Raw genomic sequence first — 22,336 nt, 5'->3', positions numbered from 1 at the left:
GGGTGTATCGTGTGTGTGTGTGTGTGTGTGTGTGTGTGTGTGTGTGTGTGTGTGTGTGTGTGTGCGTGCACGTGGAGGAGGGTTGCAGTCAGATATTTCACAAAAAGATTTTTGGCTCTAGGTCAATACCAGCCCTGAGGAACCCGGAGGAATGTTTTGGGGTCACACACACACACACACATTCCACAATCCAACTGATACAAAGTATTGCAGCAACCTTGTAAATAGCAAAAATGATCTAAACCCTCGACAGGAAGGTTTTCCAATGCCTCGCAAAGAAGGGCACCTATTGGTAGATGGGTAAAAATGTAAAAATCAGACATTGAATATCCCTTTGAGCATAGTGAAGTTATTAATTACTCTTTGGATAGTGCATCAATACACCCAGTCACTACAACGATTCAGGCGTCCTTCCTAACTCAGTTGGCGGAGAGGAAGGAAACCACTCAGGGATTTCACCATGAGGCCAATGGTGACTTTAAAACAGTTACAGAGTTTATTGGCTGTGATAAGAGAACTGAGGATGGATAATTTTTTCTCCAAAACATGCATCCTGTTTGCAGCAAGGCACTAAAGTAATACTGCAAAAAATGTGGCAAAGCAATTCACTTTTTGTCCTGAATACAAAGTGTTATGTTTGGGGCAAATCCAATACAACACATTACTGAGTACCAATCCCATTTTTTCAAGCATAGTGGTGGCTGCATTATGTTATGGGTATGCTTGTCATCAGCAAGGACTGGGGAGTTTTTCAGGATAAAAAATGAACTAAATGGAGCTAAGCACAGGCAAAATACTAGAGGAAAACCTGGTTCAGTCTGCTTTTCACCAGACACTGGGAGATTAATTACCTTTCAGAAGGACAATAACCTAAAACACAAGGCCAAATCTACACTGGAGTTGCTTACCAAGAAGACAGTGAATGTTCCTGAGAGACCGAGTTACAGTTTTGACTTAAATCTACTTGAAAATCTATGGCAAGACCTAAAAATGGATCTCTAGCAATGATCAACAACCAATTTGACGGAGCTTGAAGAATTTTGAAAAAGATAATGGGCAAATGTTGCACAATCCAGGTGTGGAAAGCTCTTAGAGACTGACCCAGAAAGACTGACAGCTGCCAAATGGGCTTCTACAAATTATTGACTCCGGGTTGAATTGACTCCGGGTTGTGAATACTTGTGTAACTGGATGAGAGAAATTCCTACTGCTTGAGATATTAGACATTTACGTTACATTTACATTTACGTCATTTAGCAGAAGCTCTTATTTTATTTTTTTTTGGGGGGGGTAGAAGGATTACTTTATCCTTAAAGAGGTGGGGTTTCAAATGTCTCCGGAAAGGTGGTGAGTGACTTCGCTGTCCTGGCGTCGTGAGACACTAGACATCCATCGACATCCATCTACAGCCACTAGACATCCATCTACAGCCACTAGACATCCATCTACAGCCCCTAGACATCCATCTACATCCATCTACAGCCACTAGACATCCATCTACAGCCACTAGACATCCATCTACAGCCACTAGACATCCATCTACAGCCACTAGACATCCATCTACAGCCACTAGACATCCATCTACAGCCACTAGACATCCATCTACAGCCCCTAGACATCCATCTACATCCATCTACAGCCACTAGACATCCATCTACATCCACTAGACATCCATCTACAGCCACTAGACATCCATCTACAGCCACTAGACATCCATCTACAGCCACCAGACATCCATCTACAGCCACTAGACGTCCATCTACAGCCCCTAGACAGCCACTAGACATCCATCTACAGCCACTAGACATCCATCTACAGCCACTAGACATCCATCTACAGCCACTAGACATCCATCTACAGCCACTAGACATCCATCTACATCCATCTACAGCCACTAGACATCCATCTACATCCACTAGACATCCATCTACAGCCACTAGACATCCATCTACAGCCACTAGACATCCATCTACAGCCACTAGACATCCATCTACAGCCACTAGACATCCATCTACAGCCACTAGACATCCATCTACAGCCACTAGACATCCATCTACAGCCACTAGACATCCATCTACATCCATCTACAGCCACTAGACATCCATCTACATCCACTAGACATCCATCTACAGCCACTAGACATCCATCTACAGCCACTAGACATCCATCTACAGCCACTAGACATCCATCTACAGCCACTAGACATCCATCTACATCCATCTACAGCCACTAGACATCCATCTACAGCCACTAGACATCCATCTACAGCCACTAGACATCCATCTACAGCCACTAGACATCCATCTACATCCATCTACAGCCACTAGACATCCATCTACAGCCACTAGACATCCATCTACAGCCACTAGACATCCATCTACATCCATCTACAGCCACTAGACATCCATCTACAGCCACTAGACATCCATCTACATCCATCTACAGCCACTAGACATCCATCTACAGCCACTAGACATCCATCTACAGCAACCAGACATCCATCTACAGCCCCTAGACAGCCACTAGACATCCATTTACATCCACTAGACATCCATCTACAGCCACTAGACATCCATCTACATCCATCTACAGCCACTAGACATCCATCTACAGCCACTAGACATCCATCTATAGCCACTAGACATCCATCTACAGCAACCAGACATCCATCTACAGCCCCTAGACAGCCACTAGACATCCATCTACAGCCACTAGACATCCATCTACAGCCACTAGACATCCATCTACAGCCACTAGACATCCATCTACAGCCACTAGACATCCATCTACAGCCACTAGACATCCATCTACAGCCACTAGACATCCATCTACAGCCACTAGACATCCATCTACAGCCACTAGACATCCATCTACATCCATCTACAGCCACTAGACATCCATCTACAGCCACTAGACATCCATCTACAGCCACTAGACATCCATCTACATCCATCTACAGCCACTAGACATCCATCTACAGCCACTAGACATCCATCTACAGCCACTAGACATCCATCTACAGCCACAAGACATCCATCTACATCCATCTACAGCCACTAGACATCCATCTACAGCCACTAGACATCCATCTACAGCCACTAGACATCCATCTACAGCCACTAGAAATCCATCTACAGCCACTAGACATCCATCTACAGCCACTAGACATCCATCTACAGCCACTAGACATCCATCTACAGCCACTAGACATCCATCTACAGCCACAAGACATCCATCTACATCCATCTACAGCCACTAGACATCCATCTACAGCCACTAGACATCCATCTACAGCCACAAGACATCCATCTACATCCATCTACAGCCACTAGACATCCATCTACAGCCACAAGACATCCATCTACATCCATCTACAGCCACTAGACATCCATCTACAGCCACTAGACATCCATCTACAGCCACTAGACATCCATCTACAGCCACTAGAAATCCATCTACAGCCACTAGACATACATCTACAGCCACTAGACATCCATCTACAGCCACTAGACATCCATCTACAGCCACTAGACATCCATCTACAGCCACTAGACATCCATCTACATCCATCTACAGCCACTAGACATCCATCTACAGCCACTAGACATCCATCTACAGCCACTAGACATCCATCTACAGCCACTAGACGTCCATCTACAGCCACTAGACATCCATCTACAGCCACTAGACATCCATCTACAGCCACTAGACATCCATCTACAGCCACTAGACATCCATCTACAGCCACTAGACATCCATCTACAGCCACTAGACATCCATCTACAGCCACTAGACATCCATCTACAGCCACTAGACATCCATCTACAGCCACTAGACATCCATCTACAGCCACTAGACATCCATCTACAGCCACTAGACATCCATCTACAGCCACTAGACATCCATCTACAGCCACTAGACATCCATCTACATCCATCTACAGCCACTAGACATCCATCTACAGCCACTAGACATCCATCTACAGCCACTAGACATCCATCTACAGCCACTAGACATCCATCTACAGCCACTAGACATCCATCTACAGCCACTAGACATCCATCTACAGCCACTAGACATCCATCTACAGCCACTAGACATCCATCTACAGCCACTAGACATCCATCTACAGCCACTAGACATCAGCCACTAGACATCCATCTACATCCATCTACAGCCACTAGACATCCATCTACAGCCACTAGACATCCATCTACAGCCACTAGACATCCATCTACATCCATCTACAGCCACTAGACATCCATCTACAGCCACTAGACATCCATCTACAGCCACTAGACATCCATCTACAGCCACTAGACATCCATCTACAGCCACTAGACATCCATCTACAGCCACTAGACATCCATCTACAGCCACTAGACATCCATCTACATCCATCTACAGCCACTAGACATCCATCTACAGCCACTAGACATCCATCTACAGCCACTAGACATCCATCTACAGCCACTAGACATCCATCTACAGCCACCAGACATCCATCTACAGCCACTAGACATCCATCTACAGCCACTAGACATCAGCCACTAGACATCCATCTACAGCCACTAGACATCAGCCACTAGACATCCATCTACATCCATCTACAGCCACTAGACATCCATCTACAGCCACTAGACATCCATCTACAGCCACTAGACATCCATCTACATCCATCTACAGCCACTAGACATCCATCTACAGCCACTAGACATCCATCTACAGCCACTAGACATCCATCTACATCCATCTACAGCCACTAGACATCCATCTACAACCACTAGACATCCATCTACAACCACTAGACATCCATCTACAGCCACTAGACATCCATCTACAGCCATCTACAGCCACTAGACATCCATCTACAGCCACTAGACATCCATCTACAGCCACTAGACATCCATCTACAGCCACTAGACATCCATCTACAGCCACTAGACATCCATCTACAGCCACTAGACATCCATCTACATCCATCTACAGCCACTAGACATCCATCTACAGCCACTAGACATCCATCTACAGCCACTAGACATCCATCTACAGCCTCTAGACATCCATCTACAGCCACTAGACATCCATCTACATCCATCTACAGCCACTAGACATCCATCTACAGCCACTAGACATCCATCTACAGCCACTAGACATCCATCTACAGCCACTAGACATCCATCTACAGCCACTAGACATCCATCTACAGCCACTAGACATCCATCTACAGCCACTAGACATCCATCTACAGCCACTAGACATCCATCTATAGCCACCAGACATCCATCTACATCCATCTACAGCCACTAGACATCCATCTACAGCCACCAGACATCCATCTACAGCCACCAGACATCCATCTACATCCATCTACAGCCACTAGACATCAGCCACTAGACATCCATCTACAGCCACTATACATCCATCTACAGCCACTAGACATCCATCTACAGCCACTAGACATCCATCTACAGCCACTAGACATCCATCTATAGCCACTAGACATCCATCTACATCCATCTACAGCCACTAGACATCCATCTACATCCATCTACAGCCACTAGACATCCATCTACATCCATCTACAGCCACTAGACATCAGCCACTAGACATCCATCTACATCCATCTACAGCCACTAGACATCCATCTACAGCCACTAGACATCCATCTACAGCCACTAGACATCCATCTACAGCCACTAGACATCCATCTACAGCCACTAGACATCCATCTACAGCCACTAGACATCCATCTACATCCATCTACAGCCACTAGACATCCATCTACAGCCACTAGACATCCATCTACAGCCACTAGACATCCATCTACATCCATCTACAGCCACTAGACATCCATCTACAGCCCCTAGACATCCATCTACAGCCACTAGACATCCATCTACAGCCACTAGACATCCATCTACAGCCACTAGACATCCATCTACAGCCACTAGACATCCATCTACAGCCACTAGACATCCATCTACATCCATCTACATCCATCTACAGCCACTAGACATCCATCTACAGCCACTAGACATCCATCTACAGCCACTAGACATCCATCTACAGCCACTAGACATCCATCTACAGCCACTAGACATCCATCTACATCCATCTACAGCCACTAGACATCAGCCACTAGACATCCATCTACAGCCACTAGACATCCATCTACAGCCACTAGACATCCATCTACAGCCACTAGACATCCATCTACATCCATCTACAGCCACTAGACATCCATCTACATCCACTAGACATCCATCTACAGCCACTAGACATCCATCTACAGCCACTAGACATCCATCTACAGCCACCAGACATCCATCTACAGCCACCAGACATCCATCTACAGCCACCAGACATCCATCTACAGCCACTAGACATCCATCTACAGCCACTAGACATCCATCTACAGCCACCAGACATCCATCTACAGCCACCAGACATCCATCTACAGCCACCAGACATCCATCTACAGCCACCAGACATCCATCTACAGCCACTAGACATCCATCTACAGCCACTAGACATCCATCTACAGCCATCTACAGCCACTAGACATCCATCTACAGCCACTAGACATCCATCTACAGCCACTAGACGTCCATCTACAGCCACTAGACATCCATCTACAGCCACTAGACATCCATCTACAGCCACCAGACATCCATCTACAGCCACCAGACATCATCTACAGCCACCAGACATCCATCTACAGCCACTAGACATCCATCTACAGCCACTAGACATCCATCTACAGCCACTAGACATCCATCTACAGCCACCAGACATCCATCTACAGCCACTAGACATCCATCTACAGCCACCAGACATCCATCTACAGCCACCAGACATCCATCTACAGCCACCAGACATCCATCTACAGCCACTAGACATCCATCTACAGCCACTAGACATCCATCTACATCCATCTACAGCCACTAGACATCCATCTACAGCCACTAGACATCCATCTACAGCCACTAGACATCCATCTATAGCCACTAGACATCCATCTACAGCCACTAGACATCCATCTACATCCATCTACAGCCACTAGACATCCATCTACAGCCACTAGACATCCATCTACAGCCACTAGACATCCATCTACAGCCACTAGACAGCCACTAGACATCCATCTACATCCATCTACATCCATCTACAGCCACTAGACATCCATCTACAGCCACTAGACATCCATCTACATCCATCTACAGCCACTAGACATCCATCTACAGCCACTAGACATCCATCTACAGCCACTAGACATCCATCTACAGCCACTAGACATCCATCTACATCCATCTACAGCCACTAGACATCCATCTACAGCCACTAGACATCCATCTACAGCCACTAGACAACCATCTACATCCATCTACAGCCACTAGACATCCATCTACAGCCACTAGACATCCATCTACAGCCACTAGACATCCATCTACAGCCACTAGACATCCATCTACAGCCACTAGACATCCATCTACAGCCACTAGACATCCATCTACAGCCACTAGACATCCATCTACATCCATCTACAGCCACTAGACATCCATCTACAGCCACTAGACATCCATCTACAGCCACTAGACATCCATCTACAGCCACTAGACATCCATCTACAGCCACTAGACATCCATCTACAGCCACTAGACATCCATCTACAGCCACTAGACAGCCACTAGACATCCATCTACATCCATCTACATCCATCTACAGCCACTAGACATCCATCTACAGCCACTAGACATCCATCTACAGCCACTAGACATCCATCTACAGCCACTAGACATCCATCTACATCCATCTACAGCCACTAGACATCCATCTACAGCCACTAGACATCCATCTACATCCACTAGACATCCATCTACATCCACTAGACATCCATCTACAGCCACTAGACATCCATCTACAGCCACTAGACATCCATCTACATCCATCTACAGCCACTAGACATCCATCTACAGCCACTAGACATCCATCTACAGCCACTAGACACAGTTCCTTCAGAAAGTATTCATACCCCTTGACTGACTCCACATTTTCTTGTGTTCCAGCCTGAATTCAAAATGGATAACATTTCTTTCTTTCTCACCCATCAACACACAATAGCCCATAATGACAAAGTGATATTTCTGAATTTCATTTTCAAAAAACATGTTTTCATTTCGTCATTATGGGGTATTTTGTGTAGATGGGTGAAAAAATAATCAGTGTAATCCATGTAGAATTCAGGCTGTAACAACAACATAATGTGGAATAAGTGGAGGGGTATGAATACTTTCTGAAGGCACTGTACTAATGAATATTGTAATTAAGATGATTTGCAAAGTTCTATCTATTTAAATACTTCATGAATATGCATGTAGAACATGGTATTTCATTTATACAAGTAAAAAAAGGAATACTATCTGTCAAATCGACAACATGTTGAAACCACGTTAATGGTGCCATGGAAATCATTCATCCAATGGGTGCATACTCATGACACTAAGAAATGCGTAAATTGTATAACCGAATTCTCTCCACGCAGGTTTCCAGTAAACTTTTTTTCCCGTAGTCTGTTCAGTCATACACATTATAGTCAGATAAAAGGTAAACTTACATAGATGTTATCGAACTTTCCATCATAGAATAAAATGGGTTTATCCAGAACCATTTGTTGCGACACGTCATTCCCCTGTTCCAGAACTTGGTCTCCAGTGGTTTCGCCGAACGGGAAGAACTCTTCCCGGGTCAGACCGTGCACAGACAGCGCCAGAAGAAGGGCAGCGTAGACCAGACATCCTTGACCCTGCTGTCCCATGGTTAGTGCTGCTTCACGGACCGCGGAGTGGAGCAGTCAGAGGGGAGAGCAGATGCAGAGAGACTGTTGCACTGAACTGGCCCCACAGCAGATTAAGCACAGAGAGAGAGAGTTGTATCCAGGACCGGCTCTAGCCTTTTGGGGGCCCTAAGCAAGATTTTAGTGGCCCCCCTCTTGACGGTTGATAGAAAAAAAAGTTACTTACCTGCAATTCTACCTATTTTGCCATGGGGTGGAGCAATTTTACACATTTTGTAATTAATTACACCATGTCAATATGATATCTGAGTGAGAATAACGAATTAAGTGGCTGTCAGGGACTGACATTATATTAACCTTTATTTAACCTGTCAGGGTATCTTTATTTAACTAGGCAAGTCAGTTAAGAACTAATTCGTATTTACAATGACGGCCTACCAAAAGGCAAAAGGCCTCCTGGGGGACGGGGGCTGGGATTAAAATATATATATATATAGGACAAAACACACTTCACGACAAGAGAGACACCACAACACTACATAAAGAGACACACCACAACACTACATAAAGAGAGACGCCAACACTACATAAAGAGAGACACCACAACACTACATAAAGAGAGACGCCAACACTACATAAAGAGAGACGCCACAACACTACATAAAGAGAGACGCCACAACACTACATAAAGAGAGACACCACAACACTACATAAAGAGAGACCACAACACTACATAAAGAGAGACGCCACAACACTACATAAAGAGAGACGCCACAACACTACATAAAGAGAGACACCACAACACTACATAAAGAGAGACACCACAACACTACATCAAGAGAGACACCACAACACTACATAAAGAGAGACACCACAACACTACATAAAGAGAGACACCACAACACTACATAAAGAGAGACGCCACAACACTACATAAAGAGAGACACCACAACACTACATAAAGAGAGACGCCACAACACTACATAAAGAGAGACACCACAACACTACATAAAGAGAGACAACACTACATAAAGAGAGACACAACAACACTACATAAAGAGAGACAACACAACACTACATAGAGAGACGCCACAACACTACATAGAGAGACGCCACAACACTACATAAAGAGAGACACCACAACACTACATAAAGAGAGACACCACAACACTACATAAAGAGAGAGAGACACCACAACACTACATAAAGAGAGACACCACAACACTACATAAAGAGAGACACCACAACACTACATAAAGAGAGACGCCACAACACTACATAAAGAGAGACACCACAACACTACATAAAGAGAGACACCACAACACTACATAAAGAGAGACACCACAACACTACATAAAGAGAGACACCACAACACTACATAAAGAGAGACACCACAACACTACATAAAGAGAGACGCCACAACACTACATAAAGAGAGACACAACAACACTACATAAAGAGAGACACCACAACACTACATAAAGAGAGACACCACAACACTACATAAAGAGAGACACCACAACACTACATAAAGAGAGACACCACAACACTACATAAAGAGAGACACCACAACACTACATAAAGAGACGCCACAACACTACATAAAGAGAGACGCCACAACACTACATAAAGAGAGACGCCACAACACTACATAAAGAGAGACACCACAACACTACATAGAGACGCCACAACACTACATAAAGAGAGACACCACAACACTACATAAAGAGAGACACCACAACACTACATAAAGAGAGACGCCACAACACTACATAAAGAGAGACACCACAACACTACATAAAGAGAGACACCACAACACTACATAAAGAGACGCCACAACACTACATAAAGAGAGACGCCACAACACTACATAAAGAGAGACGCCACAACACTACATAAAGAGAGACACCACAACACTACATAAAGAGAGACGCCACAACACTACATAAAGAGAGACGCCACAACACTACATAAAGAGAGACACCACAACACTACATAAAGAGAGACGCCACAACACTACATAAAGAGAGACACCACAACACTACATAAAGAGAGACACCACAACACTACATAAAGAGAGACACCACAACACTACATAAAGAGAGACACCACAACACTACATAAAGAGAGACGCCACAACACTACATAAAGAGAGACACCACAACACTACATAAAGAGACACCACAACACTACATAAAGAGAGACACCACAACACTACATAAAGAGACACCACAACACTACATAAAGAGAGACGCCACAACACTACATAGAGACACCACAACACTACATAAAGAGAGACACCACAACACTACATAAAGAGAGACACCACAACACTACATAAAGAGAGACACCACAACACTACATAAAGAGAGACACCACAACACTACATAAAGAGAGACGCCACAACACTACATAAAGAGAGACACCACAACACTACATAAAGAGAGACACCACAACACTACATAAAGAGAGACCTAAGACAACAACACAGCATGGTAGCAGCACAAAACATGGTACAAACATTATTGGGCAACAGACAACAGCACAAAGGGCAAGAAGGTAGAGACAACAATACATCACGCGAAGCAGCCACAACTCTCAGTAAGAGTGTCCATGATTGAGTCTTTGAATGAAGAGATGGAGATAAAACTGTCCAGTTAGTGTTTTTTGCAGCTCGTTCCAGTCGCTAGCTGCAGCGAACTGAAAAGAGGAGCGACCCAGGGATGTGTGTGCTTTGGGGACCTTTAACAGAATGTGACTGGCAGAACGGGTGTTGTATGTGGAGGATGAGGGCTGCAGTAGGTATCTCAGATAGGGGGGAGTGAGGCCTAAGAGGGTTTTATAAATAACCATCAACCAGTGGGTCTTGCGACGGGTATACAGAGATGACCAGTTTACAGAGGAGTATAGAGTGCAGTGATGTGTCCTATAAGGAGCATTGGTGGCAAATCTGATGGCCGAATGGTAAAGAACATCTAGCCGCTCGAGAGCACCCTTACCTGCCGATCTATAAATTACGTCTCCATAATCTAGCATGAGAGCTTCCTACTGCCTGAGCTGTGTTGTTGATGTAAATTGAGAAGAGCGTGGGGCCTAGGATGGAGCCTTGGGGTACTCCCTTGGTGACAGGCAGTGGCTGAGACAGCAGACGTTCTGACTTTATACACTGCACTCTTTGAGAGAGGTAGTTAGCAAACCAGGCCAAAGACCCCTCAGAGACACCAATACTCCTTAGCCGGCCCACAAGGATGGAATGGTCTACCGTCTCAAAAGCTTTGACCAAGTCAATAAAAATAACAGCACAACATTGCTTAGAATCAAGGGCAATGGTGACATCATTTAGCACCTTTAAGGTTGCAGTGACACATCCATAACCTGAGCAGAAACCAGATTGCATGCTGGGGAGAATATTATAGACATCAAGAAAGCCAGTCAGTTGATTATTGACACGTTTTTCCAACACTTTTGATAAAAAGGGCAAAATAGAAGTTGGCCTATAACAGTTAGGATGAGCTTGACAACATTTCGAAATTATAACTAATAACTATTCTTATTCTCAATAGTTAGTTGAGACCCCGACTGAGTTCCAAAAAAAAAATAACACCAAAAAACTGTTTTTCTTGGGTTCCCTTATCGGCCGGGGGACCTCTTCTGGCTCTTAAGCATAGAACCGACCCTGGTTCAGTCCAGAGTTGACAGTGTAGGACTGGATATTCCACTTGTACTAAGTACACACCCTACCCACTCATTGAAGTAATCCAAAAAGAATGATTACGACCACAAATAACAATAACTGTAGCGATCCTGTGTTTATGAACGTGGATATCGACTTGGCCACTTCCGCATGCTTTTGCGACACAGTTGATGCCGCTCAGGGCTATGGGCCAGAAGGTTGAGGGTTCGCTGACCACAGACGAGCTCACTCTCCCTGCCTGTAGACAATGATCAGCTAGGGAGAAATCAGATTTTCAACATTTTGATGCTATATTTATAATTATATAAAATATATGCAATGAATTGTCCACCAACAGGTTTTTTTGCCAATGCACCACACAACCAATAATGAAAGCATAACTGCATACTGATTACCGACTTCAATATATTGGTTTGAGTTTTCAACACCACAATCAAATAGAATATGTCAATCTCGACAAACAGAAAATACATCCCTCTCAACCGTGTACCCGGTATCGGAGGCTTGGCTTGACAATTTTCCGAATGTGGATTCCGTGATTCTGTCCTCGTTCTCCGCACAGGGTCCTGTGACTGGTTGTGTTTATGCCGTACATTAAAAGGCCATACGTTATGCAGAGTGCGTGTTAAGCTTTCCTGAATAACTGGGAGTGTATGTGGACACATTATCACAGGATGATTTGGGAGAATGTTGATCTGTAACAGACATTCAGTATCAGAAGTGGAAATACAGCCAGACTAGCCTGCTACTGAGCCTTTTTAGATCTTATAAACGTTTACCCACAACTGATCCAAATGGAATGAAACATTCAAATCACAGGGCTTTTGCGCCGTTATTCAATGGAAATTTTCACATCAGTTTGCAGCCTAAGAGTAGAATGTTGTACTAAAAAACAATAATGCAGTTATTCACTGCAGTGTGGTGTTGTGGGCTAAAAAATAACTCTGGTGAATATAGGCCAGTGTGTGGCCTATACCTACTGGCTCCAGTGTCTTCCTGAGGACACCAAACACTGGAGATGTGTCTGTTATTGGGGACCTACCTGGACTACAGCAGAGGGCTATCTGACATTGGACCATTTACTGGCATTATACAAACTCTGAGGACAATATGACAGTAAGGCTGCGTCCCAAATTGCTTCCAATTCCCTATGTAGAGCACTACCACAGAGCTCTGGTCAACAGTAGAGCACTACCACAGGCTGGTCAACAGTAGAGCACTACCACAGAGCTCTGGCCAACAGTAGAGCACTACCACAGGCTGGTCAACAGTAGAGCACTACCACAGAGCTCTGGTCAACAGTAGAGCACTACCACAGAGCTCTGGTCAACAGTAGAGCACTACCACAGAGCTCTGGTCAACAGTAGAGCACTACCACAGAGCTCTGGTCAACAGTAGAGCACTACCACAGAGCTATGGTCAACAGTAGAGCACTACCACAGAGCTATGGTCAACAGTAGAGCACTACCACAGAGCTCTGGTCAACAGTAGAGCACTACCACAGAGCTCTGGCCAACAGTAGAGCACTACCACAGAGCTCTGGTCAACAGTAGAGCAATACCACAGAGCTATGGTCAACAGTAGAGCACTACCACAGAGCTATGGTCAACAGTAGAGCACTACCACAGGCTGGTCAACAGTAGAGCACTACCACAGAGCTCTGGCCAACAGTAGAGCACTACCACAGGCTGGTCAACAGTAGAGCACTACCACAGGCTGGTCAACAGTAGAGCACTACCACAGAGCTATGGTCAACAGTAGAGCACTACCACAGGCTGGTCAACAGTAGAGCACTACCACAGAGCTCTGGCCAACAGTAGAGCACTCACGACAGGCTGGTCAACAGTAGAGCACTACCACAGAGCTCTGGCCAACAGTAGAGCACTACCACAGAGCTCTGGTCAACAGTAGAGCACTACCACAGGCTGGTCAACAGTAGAGCACTACCACAGAGCTCTGGTCAACAGTAGAGCACTACCACAGGCAAGGCACTTAACCCTAATTGCTCCTGTAAGTCGCTCTGGATAAGAGCGTCTGCTAAATGACTAAAATGTAAATGTAAATGGTCAACAGTAGAGCACTACCACAGAGCTCTGGTCAACAGTAGAGCACTACCACAGGCTGGTCAACAGTAGAGCAATACCACAGAGCTCTGGTCAACAGTAGAGCACTACCACAAAGCTATGGTCAACAGTAGAGCACTACCACAGAGCTCTGGTCAACAGTAGAGCACTACCACAGAGCTCTGGTCAACAGTAGAGCACTACCACAGAGCTCTGGTCAACAGTAGAGCACTACCACAGAGCTCTGGTCAACAGTAGAGCACTACCACAGGGCTCTGGTCAACAGTAGAGCACTACCACAGAGCTCTGGTCAACAGTAGAGCACTACCACAGGCTGGTCAACAGTAGAGCACTACCACAGAGCTCTGGCCAACAGTAGAGCACTACCACAGGCTGGTCAACAGTAGAGCACTACCACAGAGCTCTGGTCAACAGTAGAGCACTACCACAGAGCTCTGGTCAACAGTAGAGCACTACCACAGAGCTCTGGTCAACAGTAGAGCACTACCACAGAGCTCTGGTCAACAGTAGAGCACTACCACAGAGCTCTGGTCAACAGTAGAGCACTACCACAGAGCTATGGTCAACAGTAGAGCACTACCACAGAGCTATGGTCAACAGTAGAGCACTACCACAGAGCTCTGGTCAACAGTAGAGCACTACCACAGAGCTCTGGCCAACAGTAGAGCACTACCACAGAGCTCTGGTCAACAGTAGAGCACTACCACAGAGCTATGGTCAACAGTAGAGCACTACCACAGAGCTATGGTCAACAGTAGAGCACTTCCACAGGCTGGTCAACAGTAGAGCACTACCACAGAGCTCTGGCCAACAGTAGAGCACTACCACAGGCTGGTCAACAGTAGAGCACTACCACAGGCTGGTCAACAGTAGAGCACTACCACAGAGCTATGGTCAACAGTAGAGCACTACCACAGGCTGGTCAACAGTAGAGCACTACCACAGAGCTCTGGCCAACAGTAGAGCACTACCACAGGCTGGTCAACAGTAGAGCACTACCACAGAGCTCTGGTCAACAGTAGAGCACTACCACAGAGCTCTGGTCAACAGTAGAGCACTACCACAGAGCTCTGGTCAACAGTAGAGCACTACCACAGGCTGGTCAACAGTAGAGCACTACCACAGGCTGGTCAACAGTAGAGCACTACCACAGAGCTCTGGCCAACAGTAGAGCACTACCACAGGCTGGTCAACAGTAGAGCACTACCACAGAGCTCTGGTCAACAGTAGAGCACTACCACAGAGCTCTGGTCAACAGTAGAGCACTACCACAGAGCTCTGGTCAACAGTAGAGCACTACCACAGAGCTATGGTCAACAGTAGAGCACTACCACAGGGCTCTGGTCAACAGTAGAGCACTACCACAGAGCTCTGGCCAACAGTAGAGCACTACCACAGAGCTCTGGTCAACAGTAGAGCAATACCACAGAGCTATGGTCAACAGTAGAGCACTACCACAGAGCTATGGTCAACAGTAGAGCACTACCACAGGCTGGTCAACAGTAGAGCACTACCACAGAGCTCTGGCCAACAGTAGAGCACTACCACAGGCTGGTCAACAGTAGAGCACTACCACAGGCTGGTCAACAGTAGAGCACTACCACAGAGCTATGGTCAACAGTAGAGCACTACCACAGGCTGGTCAACAGTAGAGCACTACCACAGAGCTCTGGCCAACAGTAGAGCACTACGACAGGCTGGTCAACAGTAGAGCACTACCACAGAGCTCTGGCCAACAGTAGAGCACTACCACAGAGCTCTGGTCAACAGTAGAGCACTACCACAGGCTGGTCAACAGTAGAGCACTACCACAGAGCTCTGGTCAACAGTAGAGCACTACCACAGGCAAGGCACTTAACCCTAATTGCTCCTGTAAGTCGCTCTGGATAAGAGCGTCTGCTAAATGACTAAAATGTAAATGTAAATGGTCAACAGTAGAGCACTACCACAGAGCTCTGGTCAACAGTAGAGCACTACCACAGGCTGGTCAACAGTAGAGCACTACCACAGAGCTCTGGTCAACAGTAGAGCACTACCACAAAGCTATGGTCAACAGTAGAGCACTACCACAGAGCTCTGGTCAACAGTAGAGCACTACCACAGAGCTCTGGTCAACAGTAGAGCACTACCACAGAGCTCTGGTCAACAGTAGAGCACTACCACAGAGCTCTGGTCAACAGTAGAGCACTACCACAGGGCTCTGGTCAACAGTAGAGCACTACCACAGAGCTCTGGTCAACAGTAGAGCACTACCACAGGCTGGTCAACAGTAGAGCACTACCACAGAGCTCTGGCCAACAGTAGAGCACTACCACAGGCTGGTCAACAGTAGAGCACTACCACAGAGCTCTGGTCAACAGTAGAGCACTACCACAGAGCTCTGGTCAACAGTAGAGCACTACCACAGAGCTCTGGTCAACAGTAGAGCACTACCACAGAGCTCTGGTCAACAGTAGAGCACTACCACAGAGCTCTGGTCAACAGTAGAGCACTACCACAGAGCTATGGTCAACACTAGAGCACTACCACAGAGCTATGGTCAACAGTAGAGCACTACCACAGAGCTCTGGTCAACAGTAGAGCACTACCACAGAGCTCTGGCCAACAGTAGAGCACTACCACAGAGCTCTGGTCAACAGTAGAGCACTACCACAGAGCTATGGTCAACAGTAGAGCACTAACACAGAGCTATGGTCAACAGTAGAGCACTTCCACAGGCTGGTCAACAGTAGAGCACTACCACAGAGCTCTGGCCAACAGTAGAGCACTACCACAGGCTGGTCAACAGTAGAGCACTACCACAGGCTGGTCAACAGTAGAGCACTACCACAGAGCTATGGTCAACAGTAGAGCACTACCACAGGCTGGTCAACAGTAGAGCACTACCACAGAGCTATGGTCAACAGTAGAGCACTACCACAGAGCTATGGTCAACAGTAGAGCACTACCACAGAGCTCTGGTCAACAGTAGAGCACTACCACAGGCTGGTCAACAGTAGAGCACTACCACAGGCTGGTCAACAGTAGAGCACTACCACAGAGCTCTGGCCAACAGTAGAGCACTACCACAGGCTGGTCAACAGTAGAGCACTACCACAGAGCTCTGGTCAACAGTAGAGCACTACCACAGAGCTCTGGTCAACAGTAGAGCACTACCACAGAGCTCTGGTCAACAGTAGAGCACTACCACAGAGCTCTGGTCAACAGTAGAGCACTACCACAGGGCTCTGGTCAACAGTAGAGCACTACCACAGAGCTCTGGTCAACAGTAGAGCACTACCACAGGCTGGTCAACAGTAGAGCACTACCACAGAGCTCTGGCCAACAGTAGAGCACTACGACAGGCTGGTCAACAGTAGAGCACTACCACAGAGATCTGGCCAACAGTAGAGCACTACCACAGAGCTCTGGTCAACAGTAGAGCACTACCACAGGCTGGTCAACAGTAGAGCACTACCACAGAGCTCTGGTCAACAGTAGAGCACTACCACAGGCAAGGCACTTAACCCTAATTGCTCCTGTAAGTCGCTCTGGATAAGAGCGTCTGCTAAATGACTAAAATGTAAATGTAAATGGTCAACAGTAGAGCACTACCACAGAGCTCTGGTCAACAGTAGAGCACTACCACAGGCTGGTCAACAGTAGAGCACTACCACAGAGCTCTGGTCAACAGTAGAGCACTACCACAAAGCTATGGTCAACAGTAGAGCACTACCACAGAGCTCTGGTCAACAGTAGAGCACTACCACAGAGCTCTGGTCAACAGTAGAGCACTACCACAGAGCTCTGGTCAACAGTAGAGCACTACCACAGAGCTCTGGTCAACAGTAGAGCACTACCACAGGGGCTCTGGTCAACAGTAGAGCACTACCACAGAGCTCTGGTCAACAGTAGAGCACTACCACAGGCTGGTCAACAGTAGAGCACTACCACAGAGCTCTGGCCAACAGTAGAGCACTACCACAGGCTGGTCAACAGTAGAGCACTACCACAGAGCTCTGGTCAACAGTAGAGCACTACCACAGAGCTCTGGTCAACAGTAGAGCACTACCACAGAGCTCTGGTCAACAGTAGAGCACTACCACAGAGCTCTGGTCAACAGTAGAGCACTACCACAGAGCTCTGGTCAACAGTAGAGCACTACCACAGAGCTATGGTCAACAGTAGAGCACTACCACAGAGCTATGGTCAACAGTAGAGCACTACCACAGAGCTCTGGTCAACAGTAGAGCACTACCACAGAGCTCTGGCCAACAGTAGAGCACTACCACAGAGCTCTGGTCAACAGTAGAGCACTACCACAGAGCTATGGTCAACAGTAGAGCACTACCACAGAGCTATGGTCAACAGTAGAGCACTTCCACAGGCTGGTCAACAGTAGAGCACTACCACAGAGCTCTGGCCAACAGTAGAGCACTACCACAGGCTGGTCAACAGTAGAGCACTACCACAGGCTGGTCAACAGTAGAGCACTACCACAGAGCTATGGTCAACAGTAGAGCACTACCACAGGCTGGTCAACAGTAGAGCACTACCACAGAGCTCTGGCCAACAGTAGAGCACTACCACAGGCTGGTCAACAGTAGAGCACTACCACAGAGCTCTGGTCAACAGTAGAGCACTACCACAGAGCTCTGGTCAACAGTAGAGCACTACCACAGAGCTCTGGTCAACAGTAGAGCACTACCACAGGCTGGTCAACAGTAGAGCACTACCACAGGCTGGTCAACAGTAGAGCACTACCACAGAGCTCTGGCCAACAGTAGAGCACTACCACAGGCTGGTCAACAGTAGAGCACTACCACAGAGCTCTGGTCAACAGTAGAGCACTACCACAGAGCTCTGGTCAACAGTAGAGCACTACCACAGAGCTCTGGTCAACAGTAGAGCACTACCACAGAGCTCTGGTCAACAGTAGAGCACTACCACAGGGCTCTGGTCAACAGTAGAGCACTACCACAGAGCTCTGGCCAACAGTAGAGCACTACCACAGAGCTCTGGTCAACAGTAGAGCAATACCACAGAGCTATGGTCAACAGTAGAGCACTACCACAGAGCTATGGTCAACAGTAGAGCACTACCACAGGCTGGTCAACAGTAGAGCACTACCACAGAGCTCTGGCCAACAGTAGAGCACTACCACAGGCTGGTCAACAGTAGAGCACTACCACAGGCTGGTCAACAGTAGAGCACTACCACAGAGCTATGGTCAACAGTAGAGCACTACCACAGGCTGGTCAACAGTAGAGCACTACCACAGAGCTCTGGCCAACAGTAGAGCACTACGACAGGCTGGTCAACAGTAGAGCACTACCACAGAGCTCTGGCCAACAGTAGAGCACTACCACAGAGCTCTGGTCAACAGTAGAGCACTACCACAGGCTGGTCAACAGTAGAGCACTACCACAGAGCTCTGGTCAACAGTAGAGCACTACCACAGGCAAGGCACTTAACCCTAATTGCTCCTGTAAGTCGCTCTGGATAAGAGCGTCTGCTAAATGACTAAAATGTAAATGTAAATGGTCAACAGTAGAGCACTACCACAGAGCTCTGGTCAACAGTAGAGCACTACCACAGGCTGGTCAACAGTAGAGCACTACCACAGAGCTCTGGTCAACAGTAGAGCACTACCACAAAGCTATGGTCAACAGTAGAGCACTACCACAGAGCTCTGGTCAACAGTAGAGCACTACCACAGAGCTCTGGTCAACAGTAGAGCACTACCACAGAGCTCTGGTCAACAGTAGAGCACTACCACAGAGCTCTGGTCAACAGTAGAGCACTACCACAGGGCTCTGGTCAACAGTAGAGCACTACCACAGAGCTCTGGTCAACAGTAGAGCACTACCACAGGCTGGTCAACAGTAGAGCACTACCACAGAGCTCTGGCCAACAGTAGAGCACTACCACAGGCTGGTCAACAGTAGAGCACTACCACAGAGCTCTGGTCAACAGTAGAGCACTACCACAGAGCTCTGGTCAACAGTAGAGCACTACCACAGAGCTCTGGTCAACAGTAGAGCACTACCACAGAGCTCTGGTCAACAGTAGAGCACTACCACAGAGCTCTGGTCAACAGTAGAGCACTACCACAGAGCTATGGTCAACAGTAGAGCACTACCACAGAGCTATGGTCAACAGTAGAGCACTACCACAGAGCTCTGGTCAACAGTAGAGCACTACCACAGAGCTCTGGCCAACAGTAGAGCACTACCACAGAGCTCTGGTCAACAGTAGAGCACTACCACAGAGCTATGGTCAACAGTAGAGCACTACCACAGAGCTATGGTCAACAGTAGAGCACTTCCACAGGCTGGTCAACAGTAGAGCACTACCACAGAGCTCTGGCCAACAGTAGAGCACTACCACAGGCTGGTCAACAGTAGAGCACTACCACAGGCTGGTCAACAGTAGAGCACTACCACAGAGCTATGGTCAACAGTAGAGCACTACCACAGGCTGGTCAACAGTAGAGCACTACCACAGAGCTCTGGCCAACAGTAGAGCACTACCACAGGCTGGTCAACAGTAGAGCACTACCACAGAGCTCTGGTCAACAGTAGAGCACTACCACAGAGCTCTGGTCAACAGTAGAGCACTACCACAGAGCTCTGGTCAACAGTAGAGCACTACCACAGGCTGGTCAACAGTAGAGCACTACCACAGGCTGGTCAACAGTAGAGCACTACCACAGAGCTCTGGCCAACAGTAGAGCACTACCACAGGCTGGTCAACAGTAGAGCACTACCACAGAGCTCTGGTCAACAGTAGAGCACTACCACAGAGCTCTGGTCAACAGTAGAGCACTACCACAGAGCTCTGGTCAACAGTAGAGCACTACCACAGAGCTCTGGTCAACAGTAGAGCACTACCACAGGGCTCTGGTCAACAGTAGAGCACTACCACAGAGCTCTGGTCAACAGTAGAGCACTACCACAGGCTGGTCAACAGTAGAGCACTACCACAGAGCTCTGGCCAACAGTAGAGCACTACCACAGGCTGGTCAACAGTAGAGCACTACCACAGAGCTCTGGTCAACAGTAGAGCACTACCACAGAGCTCTGGTCAACAGTAGAGCACTACCACAGAGCTCTGGTCAACAGTAGAGCACTACCACAGAGCTCTGGTCAACAGTAGAGCACTACCACAGAGCTCTGGTCAACAGTAGAGCACTACCACAGAGCTATGGTCAACAGTAGAGCACTACCACAGAGCTATGGTCAACAGTAGAGCACTACCACAGAGCTCTGGTCAACAGTAGAGCACTACCACAGAGCTCTGGCCAACAGTAGAGCACTACCACAGAGCTCTGGTCAACAGTAGAGCACTACCACGAGCTATGGTCAACAGTAGAGCACTACCACAGAGCTATGGTCAACAGTAGAGCACTACCACAGGCTGGTCAACAGTAGAGCACTACCACAGAGCTCTGGCCAACAGTAGAGCACTACCACAGGCTGGTCAACAGTAGAGCACTACCACAGGCTGGTCAACAGTAGAGCACTACCACAGAGCTATGGTCAACAGTAGAGCACTACCACAGGCTGGTCAACAGTAGAGCACTACCACAGAGCTCTGGCCAACAGTAGAGCACTACCACAGGCTGGTCAACAGTAGAGCACTACCACAGAGCTCAGGCCAACAGTAGAGCACTACCACAGAGCTCTGGTCAACAGTAGAGCACTACCACAGGCTGGTCAACAGTAGAGCACTACCACAGAGCTCTGGTCAACAGTAGAGCACTACCACAGGCTGGTCAAC

General features: G+C 47.3%; 1 protein-coding gene across 1 annotated transcript in view; it reads right to left on the bottom strand.

Annotated features, from left to right (window-relative positions):
- The window catches only part of nid1a (nidogen 1a), a 97,277-nt gene extending 88,396 nt beyond the window's left edge, over nt 1–8,881 (bottom strand). The window contains exon 1 of the mRNA XM_041895502.1: nt 8,618–8,881. Coding sequence (XP_041751436.1) covers nt 8,618–8,818 — 201 coding nt within the window. The 5' untranslated portion in view covers nt 8,819–8,881. The remainder of the gene's footprint in view (nt 1–8,617) is intronic.
- Between the last annotated feature and the right edge of the window lie 13,455 nt (nt 8,882–22,336).

Source organism: Coregonus clupeaformis, chromosome 1 (assembly GCF_020615455.1).
Source record: "Coregonus clupeaformis isolate EN_2021a chromosome 1, ASM2061545v1, whole genome shotgun sequence".
In the NCBI taxonomy this organism is placed as follows: Eukaryota; Metazoa; Chordata; class Actinopteri; order Salmoniformes; family Salmonidae; genus Coregonus; species Coregonus clupeaformis.
The sequence above is the reverse complement of the archived record's forward strand: the minus strand, read 5'-3'. Positions and strand labels throughout refer to the sequence as shown.